The sequence below is a fragment of the Myotis nattereri genome, assembly GCF_964212035.1.
Source record: "Myotis nattereri genome assembly, chromosome: 1".
NCBI classification, from domain to species: domain Eukaryota; kingdom Metazoa; phylum Chordata; class Mammalia; order Chiroptera; family Vespertilionidae; genus Myotis; species Myotis nattereri.
The window spans coordinates 216,743,591-216,759,102 of NC_138075.1; the positions used below are offsets into that span (position 1 = coordinate 216,743,591).

General features: G+C 46.3%; 1 protein-coding gene across 1 annotated transcript in view; it reads left to right on the top strand.

Moving 5' to 3' along the window:
• The window catches only part of CCDC149 (coiled-coil domain containing 149), a 99,997-nt gene that overhangs the window by 56,385 nt on the left and 28,100 nt on the right, over window positions 1–15,512 (top strand). Inside the window, exons 5-6 of the mRNA XM_081086612.1 lie at window positions 13,872–13,988; window positions 14,799–14,971. Of these exons, the coding sequence (XP_080942738.1) occupies window positions 13,872–13,988; window positions 14,799–14,971 (290 nt within the window). The remainder of the gene's footprint in view (window positions 1–13,871; window positions 13,989–14,798; window positions 14,972–15,512) is intronic.

Consider the following 15,512-nt stretch of genomic DNA (forward strand, 5'->3'; position numbering starts at 1 on the left):
AAAACAAGACAAACTCAAGGCGTGAGACCTGGGGAAGGCCCGTGGAGAGCAGAGGGTTTGATGCTGAGCCGTGGTGGACGTGGTGGACGCAGGTAAGGTCCTGCTCATTGGCCAGCTCAAGAGCCGAAGCCTGTTAAAGTCTAGAAGACTTAATGACTGCTGCTGTTAGTCCCAACTCCCCACTTTCCAAACAGAGGGCTGATGGAATCCTTTTATGAGTGGCCATTAAAGTGGAAGATTTTTATCTCCCAGTTGCCATTTTAACTGATGACCCTCATCCATATTTGGGAAGCCCAGCTTCTGGGTGTTAAGTACATTTAAGAAACAAGGTGATAGGAAATGACTTGCCTTGGATATTTTAAGGTAGACTAATTTTCCCATTTGTTCAGCTAGAGCCTGTAACCCCATGTGCCATAAAGCATTTTCAAACAGCCTCTTGAAAGATTTGTTGCCACCCTGGCTTACAAACAGCTTAGCACTCCTGTGGGGTTGGGGGCAGGGTTCTGGGACAGTGGGGGTCCTGTGACCAAACACCCGCTGCCGTTCCTCTGAACAGTGCCCAAGAATTTCCCGGGGCTCCCAGGTGGACATACACCCCCAATCCAAACCAGATGAAAGGTGCAAGATGGGAAATCTACTAGATACCCTCCCCTGCCTTGATAATTCTAGTTCTGAAAGGTTAACAATGAAAGAGGAGGCCTGTGGGGCTAGGAAGACACCCCCTCATGCCCCCTCCCCTCCCCACCAAATCACCCTGGGAAACTTGGTGTGTCAGTCTATAAGGAATAAGGACCAATTCATGATGTGGAAAGACCCAGCGGCCCATGCGGGGCCTCAGGTCTGAAAGCAGCCCACTGAGGAATGGCTGCTCCCCTTCCTGCCCTAGGGTCTGCCAGCTTCCTGGTCCGGGCATTAGGAAAAGTGCAGGATCAGGGGAAGGGGACCTGGAGGAAGAAGGAGGATTCTGAGAATGTAAGGATTAGTAAGAGTCCATCAACAAAGCTAGCAGAACACATCTGAATCGCCAATATCCAAAGGTGAGCGGGTCGGCCAGCTGGGTCTCTGAAAGAGGAAGCCTGGCTGGTTTCTCTTTGCTAATTTCCACAATGTAACTACTGATGCTATGACAAATGTCAGGCTCCCCAAGTGACATCACCGACCTTGGAGTTGGAAAGATTGGCCACTCCAGAAAGAGCCAGCTTCAGCCTGCCCCTGGTTCTGCCAAGTGGCGTAGTGTAGGACAGCAGGTCTTTGAATAGTGTTTCGTTCAACTTCATTTTATTATAAAATTAATGAGAGAAAAATTGATTCCTGGCTGGGGCCACTGTCCACATGGAGTTTGCATGTTCTCACCATGCCTACATGGGTTTTCTCTGGGCACTCAGTTTCCTCCCACGTCCCAAAGATGTACACATGAGAGTCTACCCTGTCCCAGTGGATATGGGGGGTGATGTACCCTGAGATGGAAGGGCATCCTGTCCAGGTGAGTCCTGTCTTGCACTCTGAGCAGCCAGGATAGGCTCCGGCCACCTTGACCCTGAACTGGAATCAGTGGGCTGGAAAAGAACTATCTTCACTTGTTTCTATTAATCTTTCTTAAATATATGTGTAGTTCATGTTTATTTCAATACTTTGGGTCTTTATTTAGAAATTTGGTGATGTTTGTGACCAGAAATAGGCTGTAGGAACTTGACTCTTGTTTATATCCATTAATCTATGATAAAATTAGTTTCGCTATACGTCGTTTCGCTTAAAGTCAGTGTCCAGGAACCTATTGATGACCTTGAGGACTCACTCTATAGTGCAATAGGTCCATCTTTGGAAATGTTTGGAGACAGGTTTATGTTCTAGCTCTGTCACTTATAGTCTCAGTGGCCTTGGGCAAGTTAGTGTTCTCTCAGGGACTCAGTTTCCTCATCTGTAAAAAGGGAATAGTAATACCTCTGATGGAATTGTTGTCAGGTTTCATCATTCACTCATGAACACATAATTGGGGCCTTGTTATGTGTTGATTCATGCTCTAAGGTTTAAGGAAACATAAGGAATAATAAAGACAAGGTACTCGTTCTCACAGAGCTTATGTTCTAGTTGGGAAGACTGACAGTAAGAAAATAAAATAGACAAGTGAGGTCATTAGACAGTGGTTAGTGCTGGGGAAAAAGAGAAAGCCAGAAAATTTTAACGATTGTGTGTGTGTGTGTGTGTGTGTGTGTGTGTGTGTGTGTTTGAATGCAATATTAAGTGTTTGTAAAGTGTGTAGCATAGTGCCTGGCACCCAATAAGCACTCCACAAGGGTAAACATTGCTGGTGTGTTTAGCACGACACAGACCCAGATCAGCTTAGAATCCTCTTGATTTCCACCAGAAATCTTTCCAGGTCTTCCTTCCCATGGATCAACTGTTTCCAGTGGACTGGGTGTGCGCCTTCCCACGGAGACAGAGACGGGACAAGAAGCCCGGCAGATGACCCCCCAGAACTCAGCCCTCCTCATCACCACTCCCGACTTTGCCAGCACCAGCTTTACTGCTTTGGGGCAGAGTTCTGGAAGCTTCCTTGCATTTTGTATGCCCCTAGTGCAGGGGTTCTCAACCGGTGGGTTGCAACCCCTTTGGCAGTCAAACGACTCTTTCACAGGGGTCGCCTAAGACCAGCCTGCATATCAGATATTTACATTACGATTCATAACAGTAGCAACATTACAGTTATGAAGTAGCAACGAAAATAATTTTATGGTTGGGTCACAACATGAGGAACTGTATTTAAAGGGCCAGAAGGTTGAGAACCACTGCCCTAGTGGAATAAGCACCTAATAGATACGCCAGGAGCCGCAACTCATGTTCCCGTGGAGACAGCCAGCAGCTGGTCTTCGTGTCCATTGGCTTTTGTTTTTCTTCATTTGCAGAGTCTGGCACCTTAGTGCAGAAGAACCATAGGGCGGTGCGAGGTTTTCCAAAGCAAGAAGGTTCAGGGGGCAGCGCTCCTGACGGGCTCATGTATTTGCACTTCCTGAGCCCCGCTGCCAGCTTAAATGGAGCTGTTTGTGACATTCCATAAACCCCAGGTTTTGCCCTTAATAATGAGCTTTATGTTGCCCCAGCTGACGTCTTTCAGTGCCTCTGTTTTATCTGGTGTTGGCACCATAAAACAATGGAGCCCTTCTGTGACCGTACCTCTACTGACGTGGGACTTTGAATAGATCCAGTGAGGAAACCAATTAAGTCAAAGCCACGAGCCAGTAAAGACAGACCAGTGAGCATGCAGGTGACTAATTAAAGTAGACTTCACTAAAAAAAAAAAGAAAAGAAAAGAAACAGAGCTCGGCTGTGGATGTTTGTCACGGTCCAGGACGAGGGGCCAGGGAGCTCTTTGTAAACAGTTTCTCTTGATGCTTAAAGCTCAGAGTTGTCCCGTTCTGTGGAAACCCCAATGAAGAGGGTGCTCTATTGGAAAGCTCACACCTCAGGGCATTACAGAAATTACAGAGAACTGAAATGAGGGATAAGAGCCCTTCCCTCGCTCCAGCCACATCGTATCTCACTCGAACTGGGGTCTTGACTGTGAATTACAGGTAGTGCTCAGCTGAGTCAGCGAGCAACTGGACTGGTTCAGCATCCCCTAATGTTTTATTGGCAAATGAGTTATTTGCATTTGGTCTCAGAGACCATCTTTGAGCCTGCCCTGGCTTATGTGAGCTTGTAGCCTGGATGGCCCATGAGACCAATACAGCACAGTTTTGGACTTTAATCCCTTAGACCATATGTTGTAATTACACTTCTTAGTAGAGAACTGGTTCTGAAAGAGATCTCTGCCCAAGACTGATCTTATAGTAACCATGCCCAAAGTCTACTAAAGTAAAGAGAAATTGAAGCAGCTTTCACACTATTTGGTGGGATACTAAAGATTGTGGCTCTGGGAGCAGTGTGTATTGAATTGTCTGAAGGTCGTTGAAGGCCTTCCTAGCTGTGTGATCTTGTGTCAGTTGCTTGACTTCTCTGTGCCTTAGTTGTTTTCATTGGTACAGTGGAGATAATAGTAGTACTTGCCTTATGGCAGGTGGTTCAGTTCATTTCAACACATCTTTATTGGGAACTTGACTACATGCTTTGGGGATAGGACAGTAGTGAGTCCCTGCTTTCATGGGGGTTCCATTCTAGTGGGGACTGATGGACAGTAAGCAAATAAATATTGATATCATTTGTTGGGACTGACCAGCAGATCCTGAGTGATGGATGAATGATTACCCTGACACACATTTCTGTGGAAGAGAGGGCTAAGGGACCGCCTGGCTAAAGGAACCAGACAGATCCGTTCACCTGCCTCCTTAGGCTTTTATTGTAGTAACAGCTTGAACTAAAATTAATTATTAGATACTAATAGCAGGGTAAGCATCCTTGAGAGGACACATGCATCTGTAGTGTCTTTAAGCAAGGATGTTTTGAAGTCTAAATATAAAGATTTCAGTAAAACACCTGGGGGCTCAGACTTGTTTGGAAAAATCAAGGCATGGCCTCCCACCTTCGGCAAGGTCCCCCGAGAGGCCCCCTACCTTTTGGAGATTCCCCCTTACAGACTTTCCAACCAAGTCCCGTGCTTCCCCACAATCATATTTCCCGGATTCTGAGATGCACAGCTTTCACATGTGGACACCTCTGACCTAGTCAGTTGCCAATGTAGTTACGATGGGCACTTTGTATTCTTTTTAGAGGTGCATAATGGTGGGTCTCAAAGTTGATAGAGACTTAACGTTTGATGAAATACACTACACCCTCCTTACCTGCGGTTTTGCTTTTCACAGTTTCAGTTACCTGTGGTCAGCTGTGGTCCAAAAACATTAAATGGATAATTCCAGAAATAAAAAAATTAATATATTTTAAATTGAATGTGGTTCTGAGTAGCAGGGTGAAATCTCCAGCCATCCCACAGGGACATGAATCATCCCTTTGTCCAGCGTCTCTGCATCACATACACTCCCCGCCCATCAGGCGCTTAGTAGTCATCTCGGCTATCAGATCCTGATGTCACAGTGCTTGTGCTTAAGTCACCTGTAGTTGACTTACTAATGGCCTCAAGTGACAAGAGTATGATGATAGCAATTTGGATATGTCAAAGAGAAGCTGTACACTGCTTCCTTTAAGTGGAAAGGTCTGTGTGTATAGGAAAAACCATGGTACAGGTAGAGTTTGGTACTATCCAAAGTTTCGGGCATCCCCCAGCAGTCTTGGAACGTTTGCCCCTCAGAGAAGGGGCACTGTTGCACGACGTACCATGTCAGAAGATGCTAAGTAAGTGCTACATCAGTGGTTCTCAACCTTCTGGTCCTTTAAATACAGTTCCTCATGTTGTAACCCAACCATAAAATTATTTTCGTTGCTACTTCATAACTGTAATGTTGCTACTGTTATGAATCGTAATGTAAATATCTGATATGCAGGATGGTCTTAGGCGACTCCTGTGAAAGGGTCGTTTGACAACCATAGGAGTCGCGACCTACAGGTTGATAACCGCTGTGCTAAGTAAAACACAGACTGTGTAGCGTGCAGCCTGGCGGAACGGGGGCACTGTTTATATTGGGAAGGCACATCTATCTAATCACGTGCAGCTCTGAAGGAACCATGGTGGGAGGTGGTCACATAACCCGGGGAAGAGGTGAGGAGATCCTGTAGGTGGAGCTTGGGGTGGTAGAGGCCCAGCTTGGGGCCAGTGAACCTTTTGTGAGGATGAAACAGCAGAAGTTATACAAAGCACAGAACACATTCCACGGTGGGGGCACTGTGCAGTATTGTTGTTGTTGTGGAGGGAGGCAGCATAGCAGAAACTCTAGGACCCTAGACAGCCAGGGTTCCATGCCTGGCCCTGCCATTGGTGAGGTCCAATGTGGGCAAGTTACTCTGTCTGTGTGTCTCAGTTTCTCGCCTGAAATGAGGATAGTATCAGCACCTCGTAGGGTTCTTGTTGGACTTACATGGGTTAACATGTGTAAGCACTCAGGACAGGGCCTGGCGGGTAGTTCTGTGTGTGTGTTTGCTCTGAGTGTTAAGACTGAAACCTTGGGTGAGGGCTGCTCCTGAGCTGAGCAGGTCCTGGGTGAGGAGACCTGGCTTCAGAGCCCCTGGGGATTCTCAGCCATAGAGAGGGGAGGACAGTGTCTGCCTCCTGGAGTTGTGGGAAGCATCAAATGAGAGGTCCCTGTTTTAAGGAGCACTTGAGGCCCCTGGGAGAGCCAGACAATGCTCTGAGTGCCGAGCTATTTCAGCGCAGATGACAGGCAAGGCTCCTGTTGGGGGGCAGCTGACAGTGGGGAGCGCACACGCAGGTGAAGGCGGTCATGTCTGTGAGTACGATGAAGACAGCAGGGCAGGGAGGTGAAAGGAAGAGTACCTTGCAGGTAAAGAGTTTCTGTGATGGTGTCCAAGGAAGACGTGTCCGAGGAGGTGGCATTTAATCTTAGACCTGAAGGAGACAAAAGGATGGGCTCTGGGCAGACATGTGAGCGGGCTAATCCAAGGGCAGGGGAAGTGCAAAGGCCCCGAGGCGAGCAGGAGCCTGGTGTATTTGAGGCACAGGGTGGCTGAAGAACAGAACAAGGGTGCGTTAGCCATGGGGTTGGAGGTGGGCTGGGAGCAGCTCATTAGCCTCCAAAGGGCAGAGGCATTCATTCTGGTGCAGTGAAAAGCCACTGAAAGCATCATGTGAAGGAAACTTCTAGCATGTTGTTTGGCCCAAATTGGGTGCTCATTAGCTGGGCAACGTCGATATACACTAATGAATGTGTGCACGGCGATCTCCAGAGCCCTGGAGAGAGAAAGCGAAAACTGCTGGGTCTGTGTTGTTCTTTTGTGTGTGTATTTGTGTTTTTTGTTTGTTTGTTTTTTAAGTGACAAATGCTTCTATTTAAAGCTAGAACTGGACTAGAAATTTGGTCTCTGGTATACACAACAGAGTTGCCCACGTGGGACCTTTTAAGCTCTCGTGTTCAGTTTTATCGAGGGTCTCTCAGAAGTCAGGGCAGCGGGAGAGGGTGTGGAGAAAAACAGCAGGAAAAGTAAAGCTAGTCAGGGCCTTGTTAGTTAAGCTGCCTGGCACAGCACTCTGCCCGGTGGATGTCTAGTGAGTGCCTTTCGGTGCTGACCTCTTCCTAGGTGAGCTGTTTGCATCCGTGTACAGGATTGGGGGTGAGGAAGGGCTAGCACCTGCATCCTTCAACAGTTCTCTCATCTGACCCTCCCAGTAACCCTGGCAAATAGGCACTTTACACACACTGTAACCAGACTGACTGTGACTGGGGATTTCACTTTCAGAGCTCTACACCAACAGTACAAGTCAAGTCAACAGCGAGAGTTACACCAACATTGGTCCTTGCCTTATAGCAGCGATTTTCAACCTTTTTCTTCTTGTGGCACGCATAAACTAATCACTAAAATTCTGAGGCACAGCAAAAAAAAAAAGATTTTGCTGATCTGACCCCCAAAATAGGTATAATTTTGATTCATTCACAACGGGCAGCTATTATTGTGTTGGCTGTGGTCATTTTTTTATTTGACAACCGAAGGGAAAGGAGGTCACTGCCCCTGACTACATAGTCAGGTGTTGTATGTTGTAAATATTCTTGCAACACACCGGTTGAAAATCACTGACTTATATCTTCATATTGAGAAGACGGAGACCCCAGAGTTGGAGTTGTGCGGTGTACAGGCTGGGCAGCCATTCATAGCTGCGTTATCTACAGGGTCGCTTTAGCCTTAGTATAGCCTGAATGCCCCCATGAGAGTCATCTGTTGATGCCTAATCCCAGTGTGATGGCATTGGAGGTGGGGAGGTTAGATCATGATGGCAGGGCTCTTACCCTGGGATTAGTGCTCATAAAAGAGACCCCAGTGAGCACTTTTGCTCCCTCGGCCGCGTGAGCAAACAGCCACCCATGAACCAGGAAGCGGGCTCTCACTAGACACCAAGTCGGGGGCACCTTGATATCGGAGGTCCCAGCCTCCAGAACAGTGTGAAATGCGTGTCTGTGTTTGTTAGCCCCCGAGTCTATGATATTCTGTTATAGCCGCCGGAATGGACTAAGATAATTCCCATTTTTTAAAAAAGTCCCCTGGGGCCCAGTGAGGTTTGATGGCTGCTGAAAAGGTGACTAGATCAGCAGAAGCAGGATCTGAGCGCAGATAGCACCTGGAGGGGAGTGCCTGCTCCTACCCCTGGCTGCCCCTCACTGTCTAGGAGGGGAGGTGGATTCAGGCAGATGACAGGAGGGGAGAGAGAATGGTGAAGGCTGTGAGGGATGAAGCCTGAGAAGAGATCAGGGGAGGAGGGGTCATTCTGAGCCAGGGGCCTTGAGGAGGACCGGAGTTTGAGTGGGGAGTTGGACTCAATGGGCAGGTGGGGGATGGGCACCTAAGAGCCATTCGGCCCCTTCATTTCAAGTCCCTTCAGCCACATTCCAGCTGCAGCTGCGCCTCATCCATAAGCTGACGACTCACACCCATAATTCATTCATAAATGTTTATTTCCATCTAAGTCACCAAATGAATGCATCCGCTGATGGCAGTGCACGCACACCTAAGGCACTGAGCCACGTCCAGGGCTGGCGCTGGGAGGCGGGCTGAGCAGCTCTGACCCTATGTTTGTGGGAATTAAGTGCCCAGAGCAGTTGCTTCCTGGCCTTTTCCAAGAGGGGAAATCATCATAGCCCGCGGTCTACAGATAAGGCTGGTGTGGGGGCGCTGCTTTCTCCAGCTGGGGGCCTTTCTGGGGAAACTTACGTGGGGGGTGACAATGGCCATCATCCCGATCATAGTTGTAACAGCAGCTCACATTATGGAGCACTTTTTCCGTTCCAGGGGCTGTGCTAAGTATCGCAGAGAAATCCCATCTTCTCTCATGTAGGATTAGGTTCTGAAGTCAGCACGTGAGAGGCAGGAACTTGTGTCTAGACAAAATTCCCCTGATGGACTCTTAGATTTTCCGTAAAGTTCAGGGCACATGGCCATGTGCAGAGCTGAACAGTGGTATTCTGTATAAATATGAACAGTATGATTTTGCCCGCCTCTCCGTCCGGGACACTGAAAGCTGGGGAGGGTAAAGTCACCCAATTTTTAAAACTTTTATTTCTCTCTCAGTCTTTCTTCTCTATCTCTCTCTTACTCCTCTTCCCCCTCACCCCATCTTTTTTTGCCAAACACATATATTTGAATTCCCTAAGTTAAATGTGTATTTAATAACGGTAAGAAGCTATACTATTGTTGTCATATTTTTCAGTGAAGGATGCTAAGGCTCAGAGACATCAAGGCACATGTTTGAGGTGGCACAGCTCACAGACTGTGGGGCCAGGAGGTGAACCCCGAGGCAGGGGGACTTCAGGGCCTCTGAGCTGTCAGCTGGGAAGGCAGACCTCTTCCTGGGCCCTGCCAGTCCTGCTGCGTGGCACTCCATGGGCCCCTACGACTGATTGCACTTGAGTGTCAAATCCAACTAATGATCCAGCTATCACCAACTTGGGCCTCACTTTAAAAATAAGTGTTTCAACCAGTCTAGCCCTGAGGTTTAATAGCCGATATGGTATGCACATTAAACACCAAATGATTGTTAACATATTTATTGAAGCTTAACAGGCATCCAGTATATAAACGATGACTCTCTTATATGGCTGTCAGACCTGAGTAAACATGTTTAATAATTAATTGGCATTAAGCAAACATAATTGTGTGATTCTAAATTAAGTGCTCAGTGAAGCGGATTGTGAAGGGAAAACCACCGTGGTGTTTTATTACTTAAAGTTCAGGCCACCGGTCTGGCTTTTCATATATCAAGAAAAGAGCCCCACTTTCCAAGTCATGTCACAGGCCTCCTGCTGTCTCAGACCACAGAAGGCAGAAGTCTACCTGTCCCTATGCCCTTTGATTTGAGAAAGGTTTTTTTATTTGGTTAGCTATTTTTCTTTCTTTATAGCCACTTGGGGTTCTGCAAGTCCTGAGACAAGCGACTGTGTAACGTGAAAGAGTTCTCACAGATCAGCTTTCGGTTGATTAACCTTTGCTGCTATAAACTCCACCCCCCATACCCGCCAGGCCCAATACAGTTGATTCTCATTATTTGCCATAGTTGTATTCTCTACAGTTGTTGCAAACACTAAACTAACACATAGTGAGCTATTGCTCCTAGAGAAAACATAGGATTAGGTTTGTCAACCCTAAGAAAGAAGATACCTACCAAAAAGGGCTCCTGAGGCTAACTGGGCTCAAATTTCAAAGCAGAACCTAGTAGCCATTTGTAAATAGGGGACTCTCACACAAGCCACACTTTATTTAACAAGAAGCCTGCATTAAACTGCCCAAACTGCCTGCTTTTACTGTGTTCCTGCCATCTGAGCCAGCTCTTATAAAGAAGTTCCTGGAATCCTGTTTTGACCAATAGAACTGAGGCATTTCCTGTCCAATCGGAGCTGTGCAGCTCTTCACTGGCCAATCAGAGTGTGCCTTTTAAACCAATCAAACTTCAAGGATTTGGAATCCTTATTTGCATGAGGACAGACCAATTGGGGCCAGGATTGGAGACTTCTGTCTATATAAGCCAGCCTCGCTCTGGCTCAGGGAGAGAGAGCACTTTCTCACAGCCCGGTTATATCACAGTTGAGCTCTTTGCACTGAATAAAGTTTCCTTCTTCACCACACACCAAATTGGGGATTCCTGTTGACTTCGAATGGTGCCAACATTGCTTGACAGGTTTCTGTGAGCCTCTGATCACAACATCTTTGTCAGTGAATCAATACATAATCTTGATTTATGTGTGTTTTGTTTCTGTTTAAAGTCACATTTATTTAATGCATATTGTTGATTCATCAACATTGAACTCAACCAATAGCACGTAATTTACTCTTGAATGAAGCTTGGCTAACACACACGTTATTTTCTCTGTGAGACACATCACAGCCTTCTTGTGCTTAGGAACATTAGGTAGCACTTCAGCATTATGCATGGGGGCCATTTTAAACAGGAAAAAAAAAAAGAAAAATGCGGCACTAAATAGACCACAGAAAGGACACTTGTGTAGAGAGCTAAGCAAGGGCAGAGCATTGCCTCTTTCAACCTCAGCTGGGAGCCAGGCTGATAGACAACGCACATTTTTTTGCAACTCTGCACTTGTTCACCCATGCCCATGCAGGATTTAGAAGTGCCACGGGTGTTGATTTTGAAGTTACAAATAAATTTGGGCAAATTTGAAAATATAGAATCCTTGACTAATGTGGCTCGACTGTGATCAGATTCCATCAAGCACAGCTGTCTGTGTATAGCCTCTGCCAGGTCTTCTGTAAGCTGTTCTGCTGCCTGAAACATTGTCTGCCCAACACCAATGATGCTTTAGCACAGTGGTTCTCAACCTTCTGGCCCTTTAAATACAGTTCCTCATGTTGTGACCCCAACCATAAAATTATTTTCGTTGCTACTTCATCACTCTAATTTTGCTACTGTTATGAATCGTAATGTAAATATCTGATAGGCAGGATGGTCTTAGGCGACCTCTGTGAAAGGGCTGTTCGACCGCCAAAGGGGTCGTGACCCACAGGTTGAGAACCGCTACTTTAGCACATAGTAGGTGCACAATAAATATATGTCCAGTTCAACTGAGTAGTTTTTAAATAAGGAGCCCAAGCTGATGTCATTTGAAAATGCTCTTCACTTTTCTCCAGTCATCATTTCTTTTCCAAGTTTGTTATTATTTCAGTCTACTTAATATTCTACTTTGCCTTTTAACTTTCTCTCCCCTGCCCCTAAATCCTTCAGAGACTTGAAAATAAAGCCATTTCCTCTACTGGCAACTAATCCCTCAAGATTCATTGGAAGGAACAAGGAAAAGTGTGTCCCAAGCAGGCACTGTGTAACAGGGAAAAACTGTCCCCAGGATCTCATCCATATATGAAGCCCATCCACACACACCCTACAGGGAGGCGGGGGAGTCAGGCTTACAACCTTTTTAGAAGAAGCATCTGGAAGCAGTACTGTAACTTTTAAAAGTCACTGTAATGGCAACCTGCCTGGCACTAATGGGAACATAAGGGGTCCTCTGGGACCACTGCATCTTCCTGGTCTCACAGAATTCCCACTGTGGCCCTACCTGGAGGTTTGGCGCTGCCTGTGAAGGTTGGCCCTGCAGTCTGGGGAAGCTATGCATTCTGTGGGGATCCTTGGGAAAATGGCATGTCTGAGGACTGGAATTATATCCCTAGGGATTTACAAACATATGTTATGAAAGTCATGCATAGTTATTTTAAAAGTTAGGAAAATACAAGTGTTAGCAAGGATGTGGAGAAAAGGGAACCCTCATGTACTGTTGGTGGAAATGCAGGCTGATGTAGCCACTGTGGAAAACAGTATGGAGTTACTTACCTTAAAAAATAAAAAATGGAACTGCCTTATAACCCAGTAATTACACTTCTGGGGATGTATCCGAAGAAACCCAAAACACTGATTTGAAAGAATATATGCATTTTACAATAGCCAAGCTATGGAAGCAACCCAAGTATCCATCAATATATAAGTGAATAAAAAAGCAGTGGTACATATATACAATGGAATATTACTCAGCCATTAAAAAAAGAATGAAATCTTACAACATGGATGGACCTAGAGGGTATTATGCTATGTGAAGTAGGTTAGTCAGAGATAGACAAATGCCTATGACTTCACTTATATGTGAAATCTAAAGAACAATATAAGTGAACAAACAATACAGAGTATAGATAGACTGATGGTTGAAAGGGGAGAGGGCTTAGAGGACTGGGTGGAAAAGGTGAGGGTATGAGAAGTATAGATTTGTAGTTAAAACATAGTCTCGGGATGTAAAGTACAGCATATGGGATATAGTAAATAATATTGTAACAACTGTATATGGTGCCAGGTTGGCATTGGAAATATGGTGGGGAGGGAACACTTTATAAAGTATGTGAACATCTAACCACTCACTATGCTGTATACCTGAAACTAAAACAAAATAATATTGAATGTAAACTGTAATTGAAAACACTTTTTAAATTAAAAACAAAATAAAACAAAGGAAAGAGCAGCATAAACAGTCTCAACATCACCTAAACATTTTAGTAATTTGATATATTTGGTCATATTTTTCTTTTTTATTTGTCTATTGCAGCATAATTTTAGTCCTACTGCATATGAAAGTTAGTAATCTGCTTCCCCCCCCTCCACTTAACATGGCATTCTAAACATGTCAGTGGGATTACATAGTTCACATCACCCTTATTTAAAACAGATACAAAGAAGCCCCTTGATTGATTGCATTATAGTTTGCTAACAATTCCACTATTGTTAGAGGCTGTTCTAGATTGTTTACCCTTTCTATAAATAACACTGCAATCTACTTTTTCTTTTTTCCTAAAGCTAGTCCCTGTCTGGGATTATTCTTAGCCCAGATTGTCAGAAGTTAAGTTACTGGATCATTAGGTTGGGACATTTTTAAGGCTCTTGATAATATGGCCTCATTGTTGGGAGTGTGGAAGCATGCTCATCACAGCATGTGCTATCATTTCTTTTAAATTTCTGCTAAGTTTAAAAGAAACCCAGAGTTGGTTTCCTCACCAGGGCTGTGCTACACAGGACTTCCACCTTCAAATGCCCAGGCCTGTGTTTCTATAGCCTTGTACCATGCAAACATGTGTATGTGCATGCGTGGACAAAATATATTTCTAAAAACTTATGATATTGGCAAGACATTTCTTTGTCTTCTGCTTTTCCCCGGCATTTCTTGAAAATCTTTCAAAACTTTCTGCCTGGTGTGCTTGGGTTTGTTTGTTTGTTTAATCTACTCATTTTAACTCTCTCCCTCTCTTTCTCCCTTTCCTACTAATGGAAAATGCAGCTCTTGAGGATGACAATTGCCAAACAGAGGCTTGGGGATGAAGAAATCGGTGTGCGGCACTTTGCAGCCCATGAGCGCGAAGACCTGGTTCAGCAGCTGGAGAGAGCGAAGGAACAGGTATCACAAACATCCGTTCATAGCAGGAGGTGGATTTGCACAGCTGGACACAACACGGAGAAGACTGGACCGTGTCCCTGTCGCCCAGAGGGTGTGAGGTGCCTGGGATGCGAGTCAGAGGAGGAAGGCGGATGCCAGCCCAGTGCTTTTCCTTCTTGGGTTCTCCCCAGGTCGCCTCTGTGTTTCTGGCTTCCAGCAGGTCTGCTCGGTGACTTTGGATACCATTGTTCTGAGCACAATAAGGAACTCCCCCCCTTACCCAGGATAGACAAGGAGAGAACAAAACGTGACAAACTGGCCTTAATTTGCAAGTTTCCGCTCAAATGCTGAGCAGTGCTTTTTAGGCAAAATCTCAACGGGTACAGAGTCCTAGTTAGGGAACAGCTAAGAGAGCCCGACTTGCTTTCCTTCTCTTGCTAATTGGTTTTGAAGAGCAGAACACGATTTCTGGGCCTAGAGCGGCTTGAAAAAGCCTATGTTTGTAAGACACTGGCTGCTGTTCCCAGCGTCGGGATTTGGCCTCTCCGAGCCTCTGATTTCAGGGCACGCTGCCCGTTGGTAAGGGATCGGTTCTGTTTCTCCAAGCCCGAGCACCCCTCCCACCTTAGACAGAGGAAGTGTCTGGCAGGACGCCGGCCCCTTCCTTGTAGCTTTGATCGTATTCCAGTGAGTGGCTCTTATGGTTTTACAGCGTGCGGGTCGTCTTATGCGCTCTCTAAAAATCAGTCAGCCACACAGAAAGCTCCATCGCTGGCCGTAAAGCGGGTGCCTGAAGAACATCTTGAGGAAGGGCGCTTCCTTTGGTTTCAGATTGAGTCTCTGGAGCATGACCTGCAGGCCTCTGTGGATGAGCTTCAGGACGTGAAGGAGGAGCGGTCTTCCTACCAGGACAAGGTGGAGAGGCTCAACCAGGAGCTAAACCACATCCTGGGCGGCCATGAGAACCGCATCATTGACGTGGACGCCCTGTGCATGGAGAACAGGCAAGTGGCCGGGCCGGGCCTGCCAGCAGGTCGCATGCTGGCTCACCACCGGCCTGTGGGCTACGAGTTATTTGCAGCCCTATTCACATTTGAGAGAATTGCCTTACAATGGAAGGTGCATCACAATCCCCCCCCCCGCCCCCCCTCCACACACACACACCCAAACAATAATATTAATGTCACAGATTAGTAGTAAATGTCAGAAGCACCACACACCTGCACGCCCACGTGTGCTCCTTCCTCCCCCCCACCCCCCCAATTGGGCGAGAGGCCAGGGAGCCAGTGAAAGCTGCCTGTTATTGCTATCAAGGAGAGAGAAAAGAATGAGAAAATAAATTGAGAAATTCCCTGAGCTGCTGCTTTTCCCCGAGGCAAATTTCAGTGTGTGTATGTGTCTAACTCAATGTTATGTCTGGTGTTGCTTCTTCCCGCCTGCCTTCCCAGTGGAATCATCTTAATGAGAATTATGTGAAAAGCGTGTGGCTATCCCTTAGGGGATCTCTGCACGGGGCTCTTCTGAAGCGGGGTTTCTGTGATTTGG